Source organism: Zalophus californianus, chromosome 11 (assembly GCF_009762305.2).
Source record: "Zalophus californianus isolate mZalCal1 chromosome 11, mZalCal1.pri.v2, whole genome shotgun sequence".
Lineage (NCBI taxonomy): Eukaryota > Metazoa > Chordata > Mammalia > Carnivora > Otariidae > Zalophus > Zalophus californianus.
This window is the reverse complement of record NC_045605.1, coordinates 21,200,761-21,219,712: the sequence shown is the minus strand read 5'-3', so window position 1 is coordinate 21,219,712 and position 18,952 is coordinate 21,200,761. Positions and strand designations below refer to the sequence as shown.

At 43.2% G+C, this 18,952-nt stretch overlaps 1 protein-coding gene across 2 annotated transcripts; it reads right to left on the bottom strand.

Annotated features, from left to right (window-relative positions):
* Nucleotides 1-1,149: 1,149 nt before the first annotated feature.
* On the bottom strand, nt 1,150-14,093 carry EI24 (EI24 autophagy associated transmembrane protein). Of its 2 annotated transcripts, XM_027580802.2 has the most exons (11): nt 13,880-14,092; nt 11,546-11,655; nt 8,321-8,466; nt 7,792-7,852; nt 6,665-6,731; nt 6,058-6,182; nt 5,608-5,727; nt 5,144-5,255; nt 4,341-4,452; nt 3,877-3,951; nt 1,150-2,289 (listed from the first exon to the last, which is right to left on the bottom strand). In XM_027580802.2, exons 2-11 carry the CDS (start codon nt 11,585-11,587, stop codon nt 2,127-2,129), a joined length of 1,023 nt encoding a protein of 340 aa, XP_027436603.1. In that variant the 5' UTR covers nt 11,588-11,655; nt 13,880-14,092; the 3' UTR covers nt 1,150-2,126. The 2 variants fall into 2 exon arrangements, with proteins under 2 accessions (XP_027436603.1, XP_027436604.1); XM_027580803.2 differs by lacking the exon at nt 3,877-3,951 and having other exon boundaries at nt 13,880-14,093.
* Nucleotides 14,094-18,952: the final 4,859 nt, after the last annotated feature.

Sequence of the window (18,952 nt, the reverse complement as noted above, 5' to 3'; positions counted from 1 at the left end):
ACTGAGCTCTAGATGGGATAAAAGGGCAGTCTTTTGAATCCCATACGCCTGTTCAAGCTGACGCCTATTCCTGAAAAGGACTTTTGTGAACAGGATGCCTTAGATCCTCCTGGTTGCATGGTTAAAACTCAGGCTCTCTCATGTTTAGAAGTACGATCTCCCTTCCTTTCAGTAACTGTCAGTTTGCCTCCAATTGCCATTCTGAACTTGGCAAAAAAAGGAGCCTACTATCCCTTTGCTCCTAATTTCCCAACCACCGCCGTAGTGAAAATGTAAGAGGAATTGACTCTGCTTTTGTGGACATCTCATTTGAGATGGTTGCCAGATTTTTACTGCAGATATGCCTGGCCTTTTAATTTCAGGCCTGGTCTTTCAATTACACCAATAAAACTTTGCAGACACCTCACTTCCAACTTTGCGCATTTTTCTATAGTGAGGCACAGTGCTGGATAAGAATCACATGCCTTCATCCACGTGACAACTCACCCTTCTAAAGTAAAGACCAGCTCAGTTGGTACAAACACAAATTTCAGGCAGCTAAGATGTGGGCCCTTAAAGAACAAAGCCAGTTGTAAGAACTTTACACTCGCCTTAAGGTAATGGCTGTGGAAATACTGAGGTCTTCTTCAAACCACCCCACAGCAACGTGGCCAAATGACCAGAGGGGTCACAGAGGAATACTGGAATGACATCTTATTTTAACTACATCTTTTACAATTTCTTGTGCACAAGCTGCTAACAACACCCACTTCCAAGATGCCCACTATTCTAAAACCTGTACTTTAAACTTGCTTGTAGGTCTCCCAGCAAGGATTTTTATATCCTTATCATCTTGTAAATAAGGGTTTCTGTTAACCGAATGTGTAATCTCTTCCCTAATGCGAATGTTCAACATACTGAAACCTGAAAGGACCTCTCTCCCTTCATGAATACACAGGAGACATACATAGGGACTTTAAAACAATTCCCATTTCTATCATAAGATGTAAACATGGTTATAATCCCATAATCCACACCTCCTCAGGGAACACTTTTCAGGACTAATCTCCCAAAACTACAACCAAATTGTCTGAGGCAAAGTCGTGGTACCACTTAACCCTTTTAACGTTTCACAAGGTGATGATTCTTGAAAATTCAACCACTACACGCTTGTCGGAAACCAGCTCACGTTTAATTGTGACATTTTAAAATTGGACAAGTGTTTTGACATCTGCCCCCCCATATTTAGTCTCTTTAAAATGACAGGAAAACACCAACCAATCACAGGCTTAATGGGTTTAATAAGTGTACCCCTTCAGTTCCTATTTGCAGCACCCAATATTCCCTTGAAATACCAGACAGACCCAGCAGTGGCCAGCAGTACACTTGAGACCTTCCGGGTTCCAAGTTCAGGGTCTCTGAGCATTCGGTGTTGCAGTGGCACTTGTCCAGAACTGGTACCTCCCTTTAGCTGGGGAACTTTAAAGGTACCAGTGAAAAAGCTTTTTCCCCTTCAAGGGGAAGAAAGAAAATCACTCCCCCAAATCCAGCAGATCTGGCTGTGAGGTCTTTCCTCCTGTCCCATCTCTTCAGACTTGTTTTTTTGCAGTGGAGCCAGAGAGATCTGAATCTAACCTGAGTTACAAGAAACACTAGACAGTGATGGCTATGAAGGGAATGGCTGGGAGCAAGTGAGATACTCCTTTCTCTCCCACATCCAATACATGTGCTTCACAGAAAAACAACACAAATAACAGGTCCACAAAACACAACAGCTAGAATTACAAAATCCATTCATCCGAGGGTGGTGGAAGGCAGGACGGGGAGCTGGGAGGGTCAATGGCACAGGGACAAAAATTGTATTCCAATCAGTCCAGGCACGGGGGCTGGCAAGTGCTAGAAAAGAGCTACAGAAAAAACTTGTGGTCCATTCAGACTCACCGGTGTTAAAAATCCCCACACTGGTGTCAGGAAGATTCTGCCTTAAGCGCACCAGAGACAAAAGTCCCAATTCCTCAGAGAGAAGGGAATAGGCAGAGGACCCTTGGCAGAGCAGGTCCTGCCTTTCCTGGCAGAGGAGGGGACGAGGAAAAGAGCTTCTACAGCCTGCTTCCAAACCCACCCATCTCCTCTGGATGGCAGGCGACTCAGTGGCCTGCAGCAGCCTTCAGTTTGGCAGGAGACGGATGCGGTGAAGGGAATTTCTCTGCAGAGGTCGAGCTACTCAGGGCGGACTGCAAGTAGACCGTCTTGTGGAAAAGTCTGTTGCTTAAGAAAACCACCAAGGAGAAGAGGCGTAGCTGGAAAAGACTGGAAGGCAAGAGACCCGATTTGTTAGATCCCAGTTCATCAAACTTAATGTTTTAATTACTTAACAACTTACTTGACTACATTAAACTTAAAATGACATGGGGAAAACAAGACAACTGAAATTTGATCAAGGAAGTACTCTATAGATTTTAGACACGTGGGTTAAAAGGCAGCAACTAAAGAAGGCGCTGGGTCCAGTTGCTGTCATGAGTGCAATGGAATCACCATTTGAAGTATAAAGGCTCACAGGAAATAAAGTTACATTTCAGATTAATTCTGATTAGAGAAGTACTTTTCTATGGCTGTTTATAAACCTCCAGCTATGTCTGAAGATACCATATACTGTATGTGCTTCATTTTCAAGAGTTTCAAGGGAAAGCCAATTACACGAGATTGCCATTACACTAAGCACTGCTGGATAGTAAGAGTAAGCAAACACCTGAAACAGATCTGAAATTTCCAATACATGTATCCTCACTGACTCAACCAAAATTGATCAAAGATTAAACTTGTTTTAAAATGGTAAAACTTGGGGCGCCTGGGTGGCTCAGTCGTTAAGCGTCTGCCTTCGGCTCAGGTCATGATCCTGGAGTCCTGGGATCGAGCCCCGCATCGGGCTCCCTGCTCACCCAGAAGCCAGCTTCTCCCTCTCCCACTCCCCTTGCTTGTGTTCCCTCTCTCACTGTGTCTCTCTCTGTCAAATAAATAAAAAAATATATATATATGTAAAAAAATAATAAATGGTAAAACTTTAGGATTGCTATTATTATCGCTAAAGATTCACTTCGTTTTTTAAATGTATTGTTTTTAGAGAGAGAGCACGCATGCACAAACAAACGGGTGCTCGAGTGGTGAGGGAAGGTCAGAGAAAAAGCGAGAGAGAATTTCAAGTGGGCTCCACGCTCAGCACGGAGCCCAACATGGGGCCTGATCTCACAATCCTGAGATCATGACCTCAATCGACATCAAAAGTCAGACACTGACCCGGCTGCACCACCCAGGCACCCCACTAAAGATTCATTTTAAAATACTTTATTTTGGGGCACCTGGGTGGCGTAGTCAGTTTAGTGTCTGCCTTTGGTTCAAGTCATGATCTCAGGGTCTTGGGATCGAGCCCAGAGTAACCTGCTCAGTGGTGAGTCTGCTTCTCCCTCTCCCTCTGCTGCCTGGCCCCCTCATACTCTCGCTCAAATAAATAAAATATTAAAAAATACTTTGTTTTACTATCACTATCAATAAACTCATGTAAGCCAGATCACATGATCCACTATAAAAAGTTGACCATTCTTACAAAAATGGGTTTCACTACAGGTGTTTACAGTGCCTTATATTCAGTGACTTAAATTTTAAGAATATGTATAATAGCATCATTTTTTGAAACATATGTGCATATGTGCATGGGGAAAATTGGGGGATATATTCCACAAGTGTTCTTCTATTGTCATAGTGTATATTAACGCTTTCAACACTGTAAGAGATTATTTTTTTAAAAAGAGTCTCATTCCTGTAACTGTGACCTTATAGCCCCGATCCTTCATACAGAGACACAGCTTTACTACACTTTAGCTAATACCGGCTAGTACTTACTATGCTTTGCCAGGGGTCTTTGCTTCATTGGCGCTGATAATAAATAGAGGAAAGAGGATGGAGAAGAGGCAGCCACTGTAAACAGAAGAGAAAAAGACGCCTTCATGACAGCCAGGACTTTGGAGAAGAGATTAGAAGCCCAGAGTTCCCTTGCCTCCAGAGCTAACCTCATGGCTTGATGAAACCTAAATCTATCAAACACATCTTCAAAAAAACCTTTTTTTTGTTTTCCTAAGCACTAGCTACAGTAAACACTGCTCCAGGAGGCAACATAAAAGAATATGGCATTTAGCATCATGCAGACTAGATTTTAATGCTAACTGACAAATGTCTCTCTGTCAAAGAGAAAAAGTCTACAGGCCTCCTGATGGCCAAATAAGTGCCTACCATAAAACCAGGCATACAGATGCTCCCTACACTGAGTATTTTTACTAGTCCCCATCAAGTCCCTCTGGCCAAATTACCTGATAATGTATGAGGACTGCATTGCTGTGAGGAAAGCCAAGGGCAAGCCAAACCCAAAGTAGTAAGGCCAATTCCTTTCTATGTTTGACAACCGCTGGTGCATTTCAATTCCTAAAACAAGACAGCCAATACAATTAATAATTAGATTCCTTACTTCCTTTTAGTCAAATGACTAAATATGGTAGACAAATTATTTGAGGTTTGAGTTTTTAGGTACACATCTGTCATCTGGAACAGTTAAAGCATATAAATTGGAACTGTCCAAATAATGATATAAGGCTTCTGTGTGAAGTTTTTCAATTCAATAATCATAACTTTAAAGCTGCTAGGAATTATGAATTACAACATCAGCATCCTTTGTCATGATTAGTCTCAAACAAAGTAAGGTATCAAATAAAAAGGCAGCCATTCTCTAGAAACCAAGTAACCTCTTCCAACCACAGACAACCGGACAAATATGCCAAGGTCTTAAAAACATCCCCCAAAGAATATGAAAGCACTGACATCAAATTGATTTCTCAAATTCAGGAAAATGAGTGCTCCTTTATGCCACTGTATGGCTCAGTCAGAGCTACATCACATTAAGCACCATGAAGGTAATGTTACATTGCCATGTCCCCCTGGCATCAAAGTTACGGATTAAACCCCGTAAGCCAAGTGTAAACTCCCTCTTGCCGAAGAGGCTACTTCCTTCCAAAGATGGTTTACCAAGGGCCTAAGTATTGAACAGTTCTCGAGAAGTCTGTTTAGCAGCATTTCCAAACTGGACCTCCTACTTCTGAGTTTCTTTAGATGGACTCACCTTTATTGAACCAACGATATTCAAAGCAGTACAGTGAGTAGAGAAGGGACATATGCAGAAGACTAACCAGCTGACCAACAAGGTGGATGGGAAAGAGACTCACAAACATCCCCTAAAGAACAAATATGGAAAATCTTAATCCCAAAGCTTCAAGACCTAACACTCTTCACCCGCCACTGAGTCATCCCCCTCTGCGTATATAATACAGCCTCATAGATGCTCAAGTTTCTCAACAGTAGGAGAGTGGAGAATGCCCGTGGGCAAGGAAGAGGAGGTAAATTCATGTTGCTTATTATTTTACAATTTTTAAATTTTCTAGTTGTTTCTGTGAAAAAATGATTTAAAAATCATTACCTCCCATAAAGCTTATCTGCCCCAGTTTAAATGCAATACTGTCTTTGTGAAGCTCCTTTTAACAAACCTTTTTTCAAAACTTGCCCATGTACCCAGAAGGCCAGTCTCACCTGGATGAGGAAAAGAGCCTGCAGCAAAAGGTTGAAGAGCATGTCAGCAATTATTTTGCTGACACTAGGGAACGGGTGAGGCTTCCTCCCTGATACCTCAAATGCCAGGTCAGCTATGTCCTGTAACAGAGAAAGTAGCTCACCAAAACATGAGTAAGATGGCTTCACCACCCATCCCCAAAGCTAAGGTCACTGGTCTACCCTTAGATCTGCCAGGTGAGAAAAGCTCCTGGACATCTGGCCAAGGGAGGCTTTTGTGACCTGAGACAATAATTCCACTTTACAAGTGTACAAGGATCACCCACTGGCTGCATGAGCAAGAAAGGTTAAGGCTATGAAATCATTCCCTGCATGGCCACCAACCACGAGGCTAAAACCTGCCACCCATCAACCCACCACCCATCAACCATCATGCTGCAGGACCCAGACTCCATTCTGCCATGGACCTACTTGAAACCAAATGGCATTTACAACTTTGCTAAGCACAAACAGAGGGAGCACCCAAAGAGCACTGAAAATGGACGTAAGGAAGAATTCCAGCCACGACCAAACATCTCCATGTAGTGATGGATCACCTAAAAAAGGGGGGGAAAAGAGCTGTCAGTTTAAAGACCAAACATGGAACTCCTAGGTGGTCACTCTTCCCTCCACCCCCCACCTATGTTTCCTGCCAGCACATCACCATACTGATTTCAGACAGCTGTCCTCTCCAGACACACACCAACCTCTAGTCACAGCTCTCATTCAGAGGAGCCATCTGTGCTGCTTACCTGGTGGTGACTGAGATGTCACACACTATGCAGGAAATTACCTGAGTTTCAATCCCAGCTCTGCCACTTACTAATGGTTTAACCTCAGTAACCAATTTCTATTCTATTTCTATTTCCTCACCCATAAAAAAGCTATCTGTAACAGTACCCAAAGGGTTGTTGAGAGGCCTGACCTAAAAACATCTAAAGCTCCTGGTACGCGGTAGTGTTCCATGAAGCGAGGGAGACAGGGCAATACCTCCCACCCCCATCCCGGGCAGGTGGCACACAGCAATGCATACACTTACCAATAATTTGGGCTGTCACCGACTGTAGCACAGGAATAAACACTCGATAAAACAAGAGGAGACTTAACTAAAGGGAAGAAGTAATAAACATTAAAAGCTCTTCTTTTGTAAAACAAGAGTTCCAACTTTCAGTGTCATTATTTTCCAGACAGAGGTGACTTTTCAAGGAAGCTTGGAGACACCAAAACTGAGAGCTATTTCTACCTCCCAATACTCCCCTAAGGTACAAACCTGACACTGCCTGTGAAAACACTGAGACTCCTGGGGACAGAGATGAACGTTTCAAATAGTGTTCAGACCAAAATACAGGTACATACTAAATACGTAGTAATACTTATTAATTAAACATCTGGAAACATCTCTGATGTTTAGATCAAGACAAAGACAACTTGAGTTACACTGAATTCCAAGTCAAAAAAAAAAAAATTTTAACTACCTGTTCTTCAAAGTACTTAAACTTCCGTTAAGTCTGTGTTGGTTCTTGATGAACTCTAGGTAACTTTTTCTGGTATGGGTTTTAACAGTAATCAATTCTAACAGATTGATAAGACCAGATGCGAAGATAAGCTTGCCCCTGTCCTTCTGCCCTGCCCTTCTGATCTCCCATAGTCACTCTTAGCCAAAATGTCCAATGCCAAGAGGAACTCTTTTAACATTAAAACTGGTGAAATAGTCATTTTTTAAAAAATAAAAGTGTAGAGGCGCCTGGGTGGCTCAATCGGTTAAGCATCTGACTCCTGATTTTGGCTCAGGTCATGATCTCAGGGTCATGGGATCGAGACCCGCATGGGGCTCTGCGCTGGGCACGGAGCCTGCTTGAGATTCTTTCTCCCTTTCCCTCTGCCTCCCTATTTGTGTTCTCTCTCAAAAATGAAATAAAATAATAAATAAATAAATAAATAAATAAATAAAAATAAAAGTGTATATTTAGGGCTATCCCTGACATTTACATACAAGTGTTCTTTGTGTGGGAATAAAATCACCACTGGTGCACAGACTCCTCAGTTATGGTCTTGAGCATGTATCACCACGTGAAAGCTACTTGTCTCAGTTTCAAGACAAGGGTCAAGAACTATTAACATAGCAACAACCTGAAGGCACCTGGCATTTGAGGAAAAAGAACTTACCCAGAATACTCCACCATTCCAAGCGCAGCACTGGAAAATTCGACTAACGATACGTGGCTCACTGGAAAAGACCACATGTATTCAGCTCATAAGATATACGGGCTATTTCCATATCATCATTCAGTCACTCCCCACCTTAGACCTTTTGTTGGTTACTGTTATTTTTCTAGCACCTATTATTCTCCCAATGTCCTCCTAGTGTCAATGAGAAAAGGCTAAAAATATTTCTAGAGAAGCAGTTTTTCTTCTTTGTGTGTGTGTGTGGTTCTCGATTCACCATTCTGTCTTTTAAAACACCATGACATTCTCAGCAAGCATGATTGCTAAACCCTAGTTTAATCTGATGTGGGGCGGGGGGGGGGGGAAGAGTCACCTGTAATATTTTTTTTGGAAAAAAATGCAAAAAGCAAACAAGGGGGTACTGAAATTCCAAGTGACTATATAGGGTCTTAATTCTACACTATGGACCAGTCACTTCCTGAAGTCCCTCCCCCTCAGACGTTTCCTGACATCAGCCCCCACTCCTTACCTCTCTTGCTTCCTTTCTATACTTTGGGCTCTCCTCTGTGCCAGCACACTGCTTGCCCTTCTTCGACGCTGCTCCTCTCTCTTTTGCTGAATCCGAGCATCTAGCTTTGAGATGGTACAAATTCCCCAGATGGAATCTTTGATTCCCTATGGACAAGGGTATTATTTTAAAGAGGAAGGATTATGGATCAGAGAAGACTTCCCTAAGTTACATAAAGTAAAGTAACAGTGGAAACCACTGAACTTATTTTGCCACATGGCTTAAGGGAGCCTTGATAGTTTGATATAATTCAAAATTTACAGCAGTTGTAAGAATAGAACTTCTAAATATCCTTTCTCCAGATTTACCAAGTAATAATAAATATGGTAAATTAACTTATTATTTACATGTATATATACACATTTTCTCCCATATCAGAATGGGTATCACTTTTTTTTTTTTTTAATTTGACAGAGAGAAAGAGATCACAAGCAGGAGAAGTGGCATAGGGAGAGGGAGAAATAGGCTCCCGCTGAGCAGGGAGCCCGATGCAGGGCTTGATCCCAGGGTCCTGGGATCACGACCTCAGCCAAAGGCAGATGCTTAACCAACAGAGCCACCCAGGCACCCCCAGAATGTGTATTCCTAAGAATGATATTCTTTTCTATAACCGCAAGTTAGCGATTCCAGAAATTTAATACTGAAATACTTTAATCCCCAGGCCATATTCCAGTTTCTCCATTTGTCCCGACAATGCCCTCTATAGCATGTTTACCCTGCACCTGTCACAAATCAGTTCAGAGTCACATGCTACATTTACTTGTCATATCTCCTTAGCCCCTGTTAATTAGAAACAGCTCCTCAGCCTGTCTTTCTTCTTGAAGTACAGAGGCTAGTTATTTCATGGTTCCCTCAAGTTAGGTTTTCTCACGATTAGACCCAGGCTACCCCATTTTTGGCATGGGTATCGCAGAAAGGCTGGTGTGCCCTTCTAGATAGTAGAGGCAGAGAAAGACACCTGTCTGCCCTTGCTGGTGATGTTATGTTACATACTCAGTCACGGTGCTGTCTAGCTTCTCCACTGTATGGTTGCAAATTTCTCCTCTTGCAATAATAAGCCATCGGTGGGCAGACACTGCTGAGATCAGGCAAATATCCTGCTCATTAAGTTTCTCTCCCTGAGATTTAGCACCCATTGACAATTCTTGGCCAAACCAAGCTTGAATAACATGGTTGCGAAACACTGGTTTTCTAATCCCTCCACACTTAAGACTATAGAAAGTCCGGTTACTGCCCTCCTCCATACTCTTTCAATATTAATCAAATACCTCTAGTATGCCCGATACCCTGTACTAAACTCCAGGGATACAAGGACAAATGAAACACTGGTCTCTAGAAAGGACCAGGGGCTGGACCACAGTTAGGGAAAGACAAAGAAATCACTACTGTAAGATATGAATAGCTGGAGGATGAGAGCCTGCCACATAAGACAGAAACAACGTGGTAGTATAGTTAGAGGAAAGAATGTCCTTAAGGAGTGTGTGAAGGGGGAGGGCTGTTGGCTGTTAAGTCTATAAAGATAGTGACAGAGGCACTTGCCCACCATATTGAAAGAGCTCCAATAGCAGAAAAGTTAGTGCTACAAAGCCCAGAAGAGCCTATCACCCAGTTCCAAAACTTCATCCATCCATCCATCCACCCACATGTTAAACATCCTCAATGAGCTAGACGTTGGTCACATGAAAATGCCCAAGAAATATGTAGCCTACCAGGACAAGTATACAACCAAAAAACAACAAAAATAGTTTAAAATATGTGCCACAACAGATTTATGTCCAAAATGGATTGGTAGCACTGGGATATTCAACCTCACAAAGAATAGGTGGGGAAAAAAACGATTCTGGAAGCAAAGGCCAAACTGGACTAAAAAAATGGCATTTTTACCTATTATTAGCTACTAACAAATTTTGGAGATAACTGCCAGGATACAGAAAAATAGGAATGGGCCAAGCGGTTATGTACTAACCACTGACAGCATAAATTGGCACAGTGTGCATGTGATCTTTTTATCTGCAAGTAGAGTTTTATTTTGCTTTTAACTTCTAAATCTTCACAAACTGCTTAAATATTTAAGTTAGTGAAGTTCAAAGGGCTGAGGGCCTTGTATGTGCTAGGACGATGACCGGATTCCCACCTCTGAATGCTTACAGTCTAACTGGGTCGGACAAACATTAACAGTGCATTGTAGAACTGATCTAGGGTTGAAATTTTATAGCACAAGAATGGAAAGATGAGGTAAAGTTATTAAAAGTAGATCTCAGGGCTCCTGGGTGGCTTACAATTGGTTAAGTGTCTGCCCTTGGCTCAGGTCATGATCCCAGGGTCCTGGGATCGAGCCCCCAGAGCCGCCACATCAGGCTCCCTGCTCGGTGGGGAGTCTGGTTCTCCCTCCACTCCTCCCCCTGCTCATGCTCCCTATCCCTCTCTCAAATAAATAAATAAAAATCTTAAAAAAAAAAAAAGTACATCTCATTGCATGAAGTCTCTTTGACCCTTCTAAGATACTCCTTCAATTCCCCCTCTTTTACTCAAAGGTAATAAACTTTTAAGCATTCCCACTAAGGAAGGATCCCCCTGCTCCCAAGGATATAGCTACAAGGGTTACAACCAGAGCATTTAGCCTCAGACACACACTATAATGGAATTTTCTGCTACTGGTCAATTGGGTTACTAAGTCCTAAACAGATCTTTATGGGACATTTTCCTAGAGCATCGTCATCTGGACCATGTAGAATGGGGCGAAAGTAGGTTCTGTAATGTAAATAGGAATAAAGTAGTTCAGGTAATAGTATTCTATCAATGCTCATTGTTTAATTTTGGCCAGCGGACCATGGTTGCATAAAATAACTTGATGCTGGTGAAGGATATAGGGCAACTCTTTGTACTATTTTGCAACTTTTCTGTAAGTCTAAAATTATTCCAAAATAGACATTATTTTTGAAAAAAAGGCTCTGGAGTCAAACTAACCAAGGTTCCAATACTAGAGACACTCACTAGACAGCTTTCCCAAGCTTCTGGAAGATGCAAGATAACACTTAATCTCCCGAGTAGTGTGGATAAGAATGAAAACCTATAGGTGAGGGACCCAACAAATATAACAAAAATTGCCCCCACAAAAAACCTAAAGGATTTCCTAGTCAGTTCCTGCAGCAAAAAGATAGAGAGATGACACAACGATGTACTCACCCTGGCAAGGTCCTGGAGAAAGGTCTTGACACTGTCAGCCATCTCTTCGCCACCCAAACTACCAACTACACAGAGGGAGAAGCGTCTCAAAATCTTTCATCATGAAGGACCTGGAAACAGATGGAGCGTAATGGGGCAACAAATAGGTATCTTACAGGTAAGTTATTTCACGTACATTTCTACATAAGGACTTTTCCATATACTTGCATCTCTACCAGGAGTGTAGCAGATTCGGGCACTCCCATAGATAGAACACAGGGAACTAAATGAAGGTATACCTGTAACTGCTGAAACCTGAAAGCAATACAATTTTTAAGTCACTTCCCACCCTTCCACTTTTAAGTAGGGGTAAATGTGCTCAGTCTAGGAGTCTCCTCTCTGGGCCTTGACGTCCCAAACCATCCCTCCTACACATCCCAAATACTTGCGGATTTGGAAATGAGTGATAATTACATTTCAGTATCCTCGTAAGTGGTAGTTATACTTGATGTAGAACCTCAAACTCTTGAATGAAAATGCAAGAGCAAGATGAAGGTTCTGGCAAAAATGACTAAATGTGAAATAGACTACCAAATAGGCCTCCCCGTGTTTTCCAACTTTAAATATATACATATATACACACACAATTTTAATAAGCATGCAAGAAACAGTGGAATATAAATTAGGTCAAAAAAGTTCCATGTATAAATATTCCTTAAAACACTACAGCTTTCTCATTTTAGGTATTTCTCAGGTGAATGAGAAACCTAGCTTCAAAAATTATGACAGAGTTTCACAAGCATCTTGTATAAAACTCCAATTTCAAAACATAAGCACATTTTCCCTCACACATATAACCACTTCAAACTGAACCTTGACCCAACTGGACTGCTGCCAACCCAGAACCAGAAGAGCAGTGAATATAGCAGTAGGAAGGTACTTGCACAACTTGCACAGCACCGTATATACCATATGCTCCTAAGGTCAAATCCTATTATCTCAGATAAAGAAGTTTCTAGGATTCAAAAACTTCTGTGAATACTCCACTTAAAAACAAAAACACCTCAGGGTGACAGGGTAACTCACTGTCAGGTGAATAGTAACTATTCAACACACAATACCACTTTCTGAAGACTATCACGGATTCATTCTTAACCAGCTATTTCCTCCTCTGCAAATTAACGATATTAAAATTCTTCACAGGTCTTTTGAATAGGTGTAATAACAGAAAAACAGTAACTTCTATATAAACACAATCCCACTAAGGACTGAGCTAGCTTGGGAGTTTGAGGAAGCCAATCACTGAGTCTGCATTTCTCACAGGACACTGACAAAGAGCGTTGAAGCACGGCAGTTCTAGTCCAGCAGAACAGCTGGGTTATCTGAACCGTGGCCATTAACACCTGGCTTCCGAACGTACCAGGGGCAGCTTACCTACTGACCAAGAGCGGCCGTCGAAGGACAAGTCAATTCTATACAGAGACCCTAGCGGCCTTCCTTCACGGATACTTGAATTGCCCGGTTTAACAAAAAGCTGAGGCATGGAGAAAAATAGAACTTGCCACAATTTAAGACCACACGGGAAATTTTACAATGGAGTTGGAAGGAAATAAGATGCATCTGGTTCTCATCACTTTACAGATGGAGGAACTGAGTCTCCGAAGTTAAATGCTTGCCCAAGATTACAGCAAAGAAAGGCTACTGCGAACTTCAAAACCCTGGTATTCTAACCCTCAGTCGGGACTTTTTACTCAAACTTTGCAATGAGTTTGTTTAACCCGAGGATCCCATGGGCAACTTCTCTTGAACCTGGAAATACAGGTGGCCTTTAGATGCCGAATAGTTATTAGAGCTTGTTAAGCATCTTCTGAGGCACAATCCTGTTCTTTCATTTCTAAGCCACCAAACCCAAGTCCGGAAAGGAGGAAGCTGTTCTAGGCAACACCAGGCGCAGAAAGGGTGAGCATCCTCGCTTCTCTCGAGAGCTCCACAGACTGCTTCAGATCCACGGGTCACCTCGGACCCGTCTCCGCCGTAGCTCCTTGCCAATTTCGACCGGAAACATAGTTTTCCCCCAGGAACCCAGCCGTGCACGAAGTGCGGAGCACGCTCACCTCCGGTCACACGCAGAGCTAAACATAGATGCGCCGCACCTCGGGCACAGTCTCGCGCGGGGCTGCGGGCTGCGTCCCGCGCCCCGGCCTGGCCCGACTCGGGCCAGAACCTTCCTGCTAGGGGTCGTCTCCCGAATCCCCTGCCCGGAACCACGCACCCCCGCGCTCGGGCCCTCCCAGCCCTCGCAGGGCCCCAGCTGCCGCGGAGCCAGTGGCCTGGCTCGGCCAGTCTTGCACTTACCCGGCCGCTCCGCCGCCGCGGCTCCGGCCCCACCCGGCCCCTCGCCCACCGAGGGCCCACTCGGCTCCTATTGGACCCTCCGCGCCCGGCAGCCAGGTCCCGCCCGGGCGCTCCCAGGGCCGGGGCCGCTGCGCCCGCACTGGGCATGCCCGGGCCGCACGGGGCCGCTGGGAAGTCGGGCGGGCGCCCAGCCGAGCCGAGCCGAGCCGAGCCGCGCCGCGACGCTCCGCGCAGCCCGGGGTGGGGTGGAGGGGGCGGGGCCGCAGCGGCGGAGGGGGCGGGGCCAGGCGGAGCGGTGGAGCCTGGGAAATGCAGTCCGTGCTCCGACCCCGCCCGTCCTGCGCCGGGTCCAGAGACGCCCAGGAGCGCCCAGCACGCTTCCGCGGACCGCCTGCCTCATCCAGTTCTACCAGATCCCTCTTCCAGTTCTGCCAGATCCCTCAACCTGGTTTTTGTCCTCCCCGTTTACTCCTGCAGGGTTGCTTGTCCTTCTAAAATCCTACGAAGCCTAACAAAAAATACAGAGGTCACCTTGCTTTATCTAGTTGGAAATTTTCCGTAACCAAGGGGTACTATGCAACGATGGGCTTAAGTCAAGATCATTAAGAACAGGACACGGCGCCATGCAGTTCGGCTGCTTAGGTGTGCACTCTGCCGGCAAAGTGATGGTTGAGATTAAAACTCTAAAAGTGAAAAGAAGTAAAGCCTTTTCATCTCCATCCCCACCAATCCATTTTTACCCCAGGGATGGCAACCCCTTAGCATCCACATTAAGCCTCACCTAGAACTTTTTCTTTTCTATTCCCAGCCTCTTATATCTCACCATTTCTTTTCTTTTCTCTTAATATTTCCCTTTACCTCTTGTGTTTAGAACTGCTAGTGCTAGGGCCACCTATAGGATCAGATTTTTACCTTGAGAAGCTATTTAGTGCAACCTCCTATTTGTGGGACAGGAAGCCTGGGTGTAAAGTGACTCACTCAAGGTCATTGGCAGAGCAAATGCCCAGGCCTCCTGACTCTTCCAGTTAAGTGGGCTAGGAGTTGTTGTTGACCCCTTCTCCCTGGCTCAACATCCAGCCCCATGCCAAAATAAACCAGCCCTGTACCTTGAGCCTGCAGAAACCTTCCCTTCCCTTCAAGGAAGAGGATCAGTAGAAATGACCAAGATCAGAGAAGGGAATGAAGCATTCAGAATAGAAGCCCTGAAGTAAAGGGCCAACCTAGGATTTATATGTAAACTCCTGGAGAGGTTGGGGGAAGGGGGCAGAGATGGGACATTTTTTCTTACTTGTTTCAATAATCTCATTGTCACTGAAAACAGATCTAGGAATATCCACTCAAGTTTCCTTTTCTCATGAATCTATTGATCAAAGATAGGTGGAAGAAAGGTGTCCAGGGACAAGCTGCCCCTGCCCTAAGAGGAAACCACCCTTAAAAGGATTTTACACCCCCTGGTAGGAGCCCTCCACCCTTGCCCACGTGATAGATAGATGGCAAAAACCTAGTTGGATGACAGGGAGGGTTAATTAGATTAAAACAGCCCTCCAACAAGCCCATTGAAAACCCCTAGACTTAGAAAGCTGATGGCAGCCCTCTCAGGTCCCCTCCCTCTTCCGGAGTTCTGTACTATCCCTTTACTATCACTCAATAAACTTTGCTTTGCTGCCCACTACTCTGTCTGGTCAACCTCTTCATTCTTCAAAGCGGTGACCAAGGACCACAGGCACCAAAGGAAAGGAAATCCTGCAAAACCATTGCTTTATTTACTCTAGCACTTAAGTCATTACAAAGAGGAGACATTCCTATGCATTCCTTTTGCCCCCATTCAAGTAAAAATCTTAAACTGTTTATTACATAAAATAGCTTTTTTTTTCTTTTGGAATTTTATTTTGATTAAAGTAAGCAATCCATCCTCTGAGGCTTAGATATCGTGTTATAAAGAGATTTAAGTGGTTTAATGATAGACTGAATATTGTAACTATCAGCATAGTAGCCATTCCTCCGAACTCTATCCTTTTACCAAAAAAAGTGTGAACTTAAAAAAGAATTTAATACATATTAATCTCTAATTTGCTTGATGGAAGGAAATCTTACGAATCCCAGCATGTATAATATGATCTAGAATTAAAAAACAGTAATAATTATACTTTGCACTTTTATTTATTTTTTTTTAAATAATTTTTTTTAAAGATTTTATTTATTCGAGAGAGAGAGAATGAGAGATAGAGAGCATGAGAGGGGGGAGGGTCAGAGGGAGAAGCAGACTCCCCGCTGAGCAGGGAGCCCGACGCGGGACTCGATCCCAGGACTCCAGGATCATGACCTGAGCCGAAGGCAGTCGCTTAACCAACTGAGCCACCCAGGTGCCCTACTTTGCACTTTTAAAGAGCTCTCACAAACAAAAGATTAGATGCAACCTATGAGATAAATAGGAGAGGGTATTATTTTCCTAACTTTACAAATGAGGAAGCTGTATGGCAGAGCACTAAACTCGGACAACTTGACCTCCAGTCTAGCTGTGAGTCTTAGTTTCTGTATCTGTAACACAAGGTTGCTAAAATAAATGGTACCTAGGGGCGCCTGAGAGGCTCAGTTGTTAAGCGTCTGTCTTTGACTCAGGTCATGATCCCCGGGTCCTGGGATGGAGCCCCACATCGGGCTCCCTGCTCTACGGGAAGCCTGCTTCTCCCTCTCCCACTCCCCTTGCTTGTGTTTCCTCTCTCACTGTGTCCCTCTCTCTGTCAAATAAATAAATAAAATCTTAAAAAAATAAATGGTATCTATGTAAATCTTTACATAGATATCTTTACATAGATATGGCATATTTACACAGATGAGGTTAGAGTTCCTTCTAATTCTATGTGCCCTGATTTAGTGAATTGGTGACAATATCAGATCTAGAGGCTAGATCTCCCAGTTACCAGTCTTGGAATCTTCCAGGGGAGAGAGATACTCTGATTTATTAAACATCAAACATGTACCAAGCCTTTCAAACTTACTATTTCACAACAACCACTTAAGTGAGGTAACTAATAAAATTAAAAAAAAACAAAAAACAATAAAACCAGCCTGGTTTGTGGGATTCCAAGTGCCATGCCCTTTTCTTCACAATACTTGGCTTTGTGAATCACTACAAGTCCTCCTAGTTAAACTTAAGCTGTGTATTATCATCACTGAAGTAGTGCTCCTCAAATTTTAATGTAAAAATGAATCACCTAGAGACCTTGCTAAATAGAGATTGTCATTCAGTTCATCTGAGGTGCAGACTAGGAGTCTGCATTTCTAAGAAGCTTCCAGGTGATCATTCTACACATTTATCAAGTGCCTGTTACCTACCTATGTATCTTGGCCAGGTGTTTGGAATATATCATGTTCTCAACATGCTTTTCTCCAGCTGGAAAACAGGCGAGGCAATGCAATTTTATAAAAAAGTCTTGAGGGGCAATGCACAATTAACAAAAAGAAGAAAGGATAAGGAAGGAATTCTACACCAAGGAAGCAGCATATTTAGAGCACTGTAATTTGTTCATTAAGGCTGGAATTTAGAATGGAAGGAGAAATGGCAAGAGATAAACTCCCTATTTATCAAGTGGTTTCTGTTTGCCAGACTCTTTTCAAATAATAGGATTTAGTGATAAGCAAGACAGACAAAATGTCCGCATTAATGGGGTTGAGTAAATAGACAGGATGGCATAAAATACAATAAGATAATTGTGATAAATGATAAAAAAAATAAAACACGGAAGCATCCTAGAGAAGGCCGGCAAGCTGGCTGACCGTGGCTATGTGAAGGGTAGGAAGGGAAGGCATGTTAAGGAGCTGACTTTGTGTTGGGATCTGAATGCAGAGAAGGAGACAGCCGTGTAACCATCTGGGGTAAACAAGGGAAACCAAGTACACAGCCCTATGGCAAGAACTTGGTTGGTATGTTCCAGGAACAAAAACAAGAACAGTGTGGCTGCAGATACAACATAGTCATATTTGGCTTCCTCTTCTTTACCTCCCACATCCCAACCATCACCAAGTACATTGACCCTTGAACGACGCAGACATTAAGGGTGCTGCCCGCCCCCACCCCAGCACACAGTCCAAAATCCACATAAAAGTTTTGACTCTCCCTAAATTTAACCACTGATAGCCTCCTGTTGACTGGAAATCTTATTGATTACATGAATAGTCTATTAATATACATTTTGTATGTTATGTGTATTCTATATTGCATTGTAATAAAGTAAACTGGAGAAAAGAAAATGCTAAGAAGATAGTAAGGAAGAGAAAATACATTTACAGTACTGTACTGTATTTATCAAAGAAAATCTACACATAAGTGGACCTGCATGGTTCAAAGGTCAAATGTAGCTTTGATTCAACCCCCTAAAAATCTCTCAATTCCACCCTTGAATCCATCTCTATCACCACCACTGCTTTTCACCTAAATTCGTATAAAAGTCTTCCTGCCTCCAGTCAGTTCCCTCTAACCCATTCCCCACATAGCAGGCAGACAGAGCTTTTAGAAAATGGAAATCTGATTATTCCTCTCCCTGCCTAAAACCGTTCAGTGGCTCCTATTCCCATCAAGACAGAGTCTAAACTATTTATCATTATTATGGTTTACAAAAACTCTGGGGACCTGTGCCTATATATCTCTTTTACCATATGTCTTTCTGTACTCTGTATTTCAGTCATAATTCCTACAACACACCAATGTTTCTCTCTCTTCCAGGTCTTCAAATGGCACTCCATCTGCCTCCCTCTGCGCCCTCCATGCACACACACCTTCCTCAGGCAGAGTCCTCCTCACCATCACATCCTCTGTGAAGCCCCAGCTCTTCCTTTGAGCTCCTGGAGCACTTGGAACTTCCCTTATCATATGCTAAATTATCATTACTTATGCAATTATCTGTCTACCCTCAAACGAGAACTGCTTTGTTCTTTTTTTGTAATCCCCAGTGCCTAGCGAAGTGTCTAGCATTGGAGCAGGTACTCAACTATTGGTTAAAGAACAAGTGAATCAATTAATAGAAGTTGAAATAGGCAGTTAGATCACAGCTTTCTATATCAGCGCATGAACTT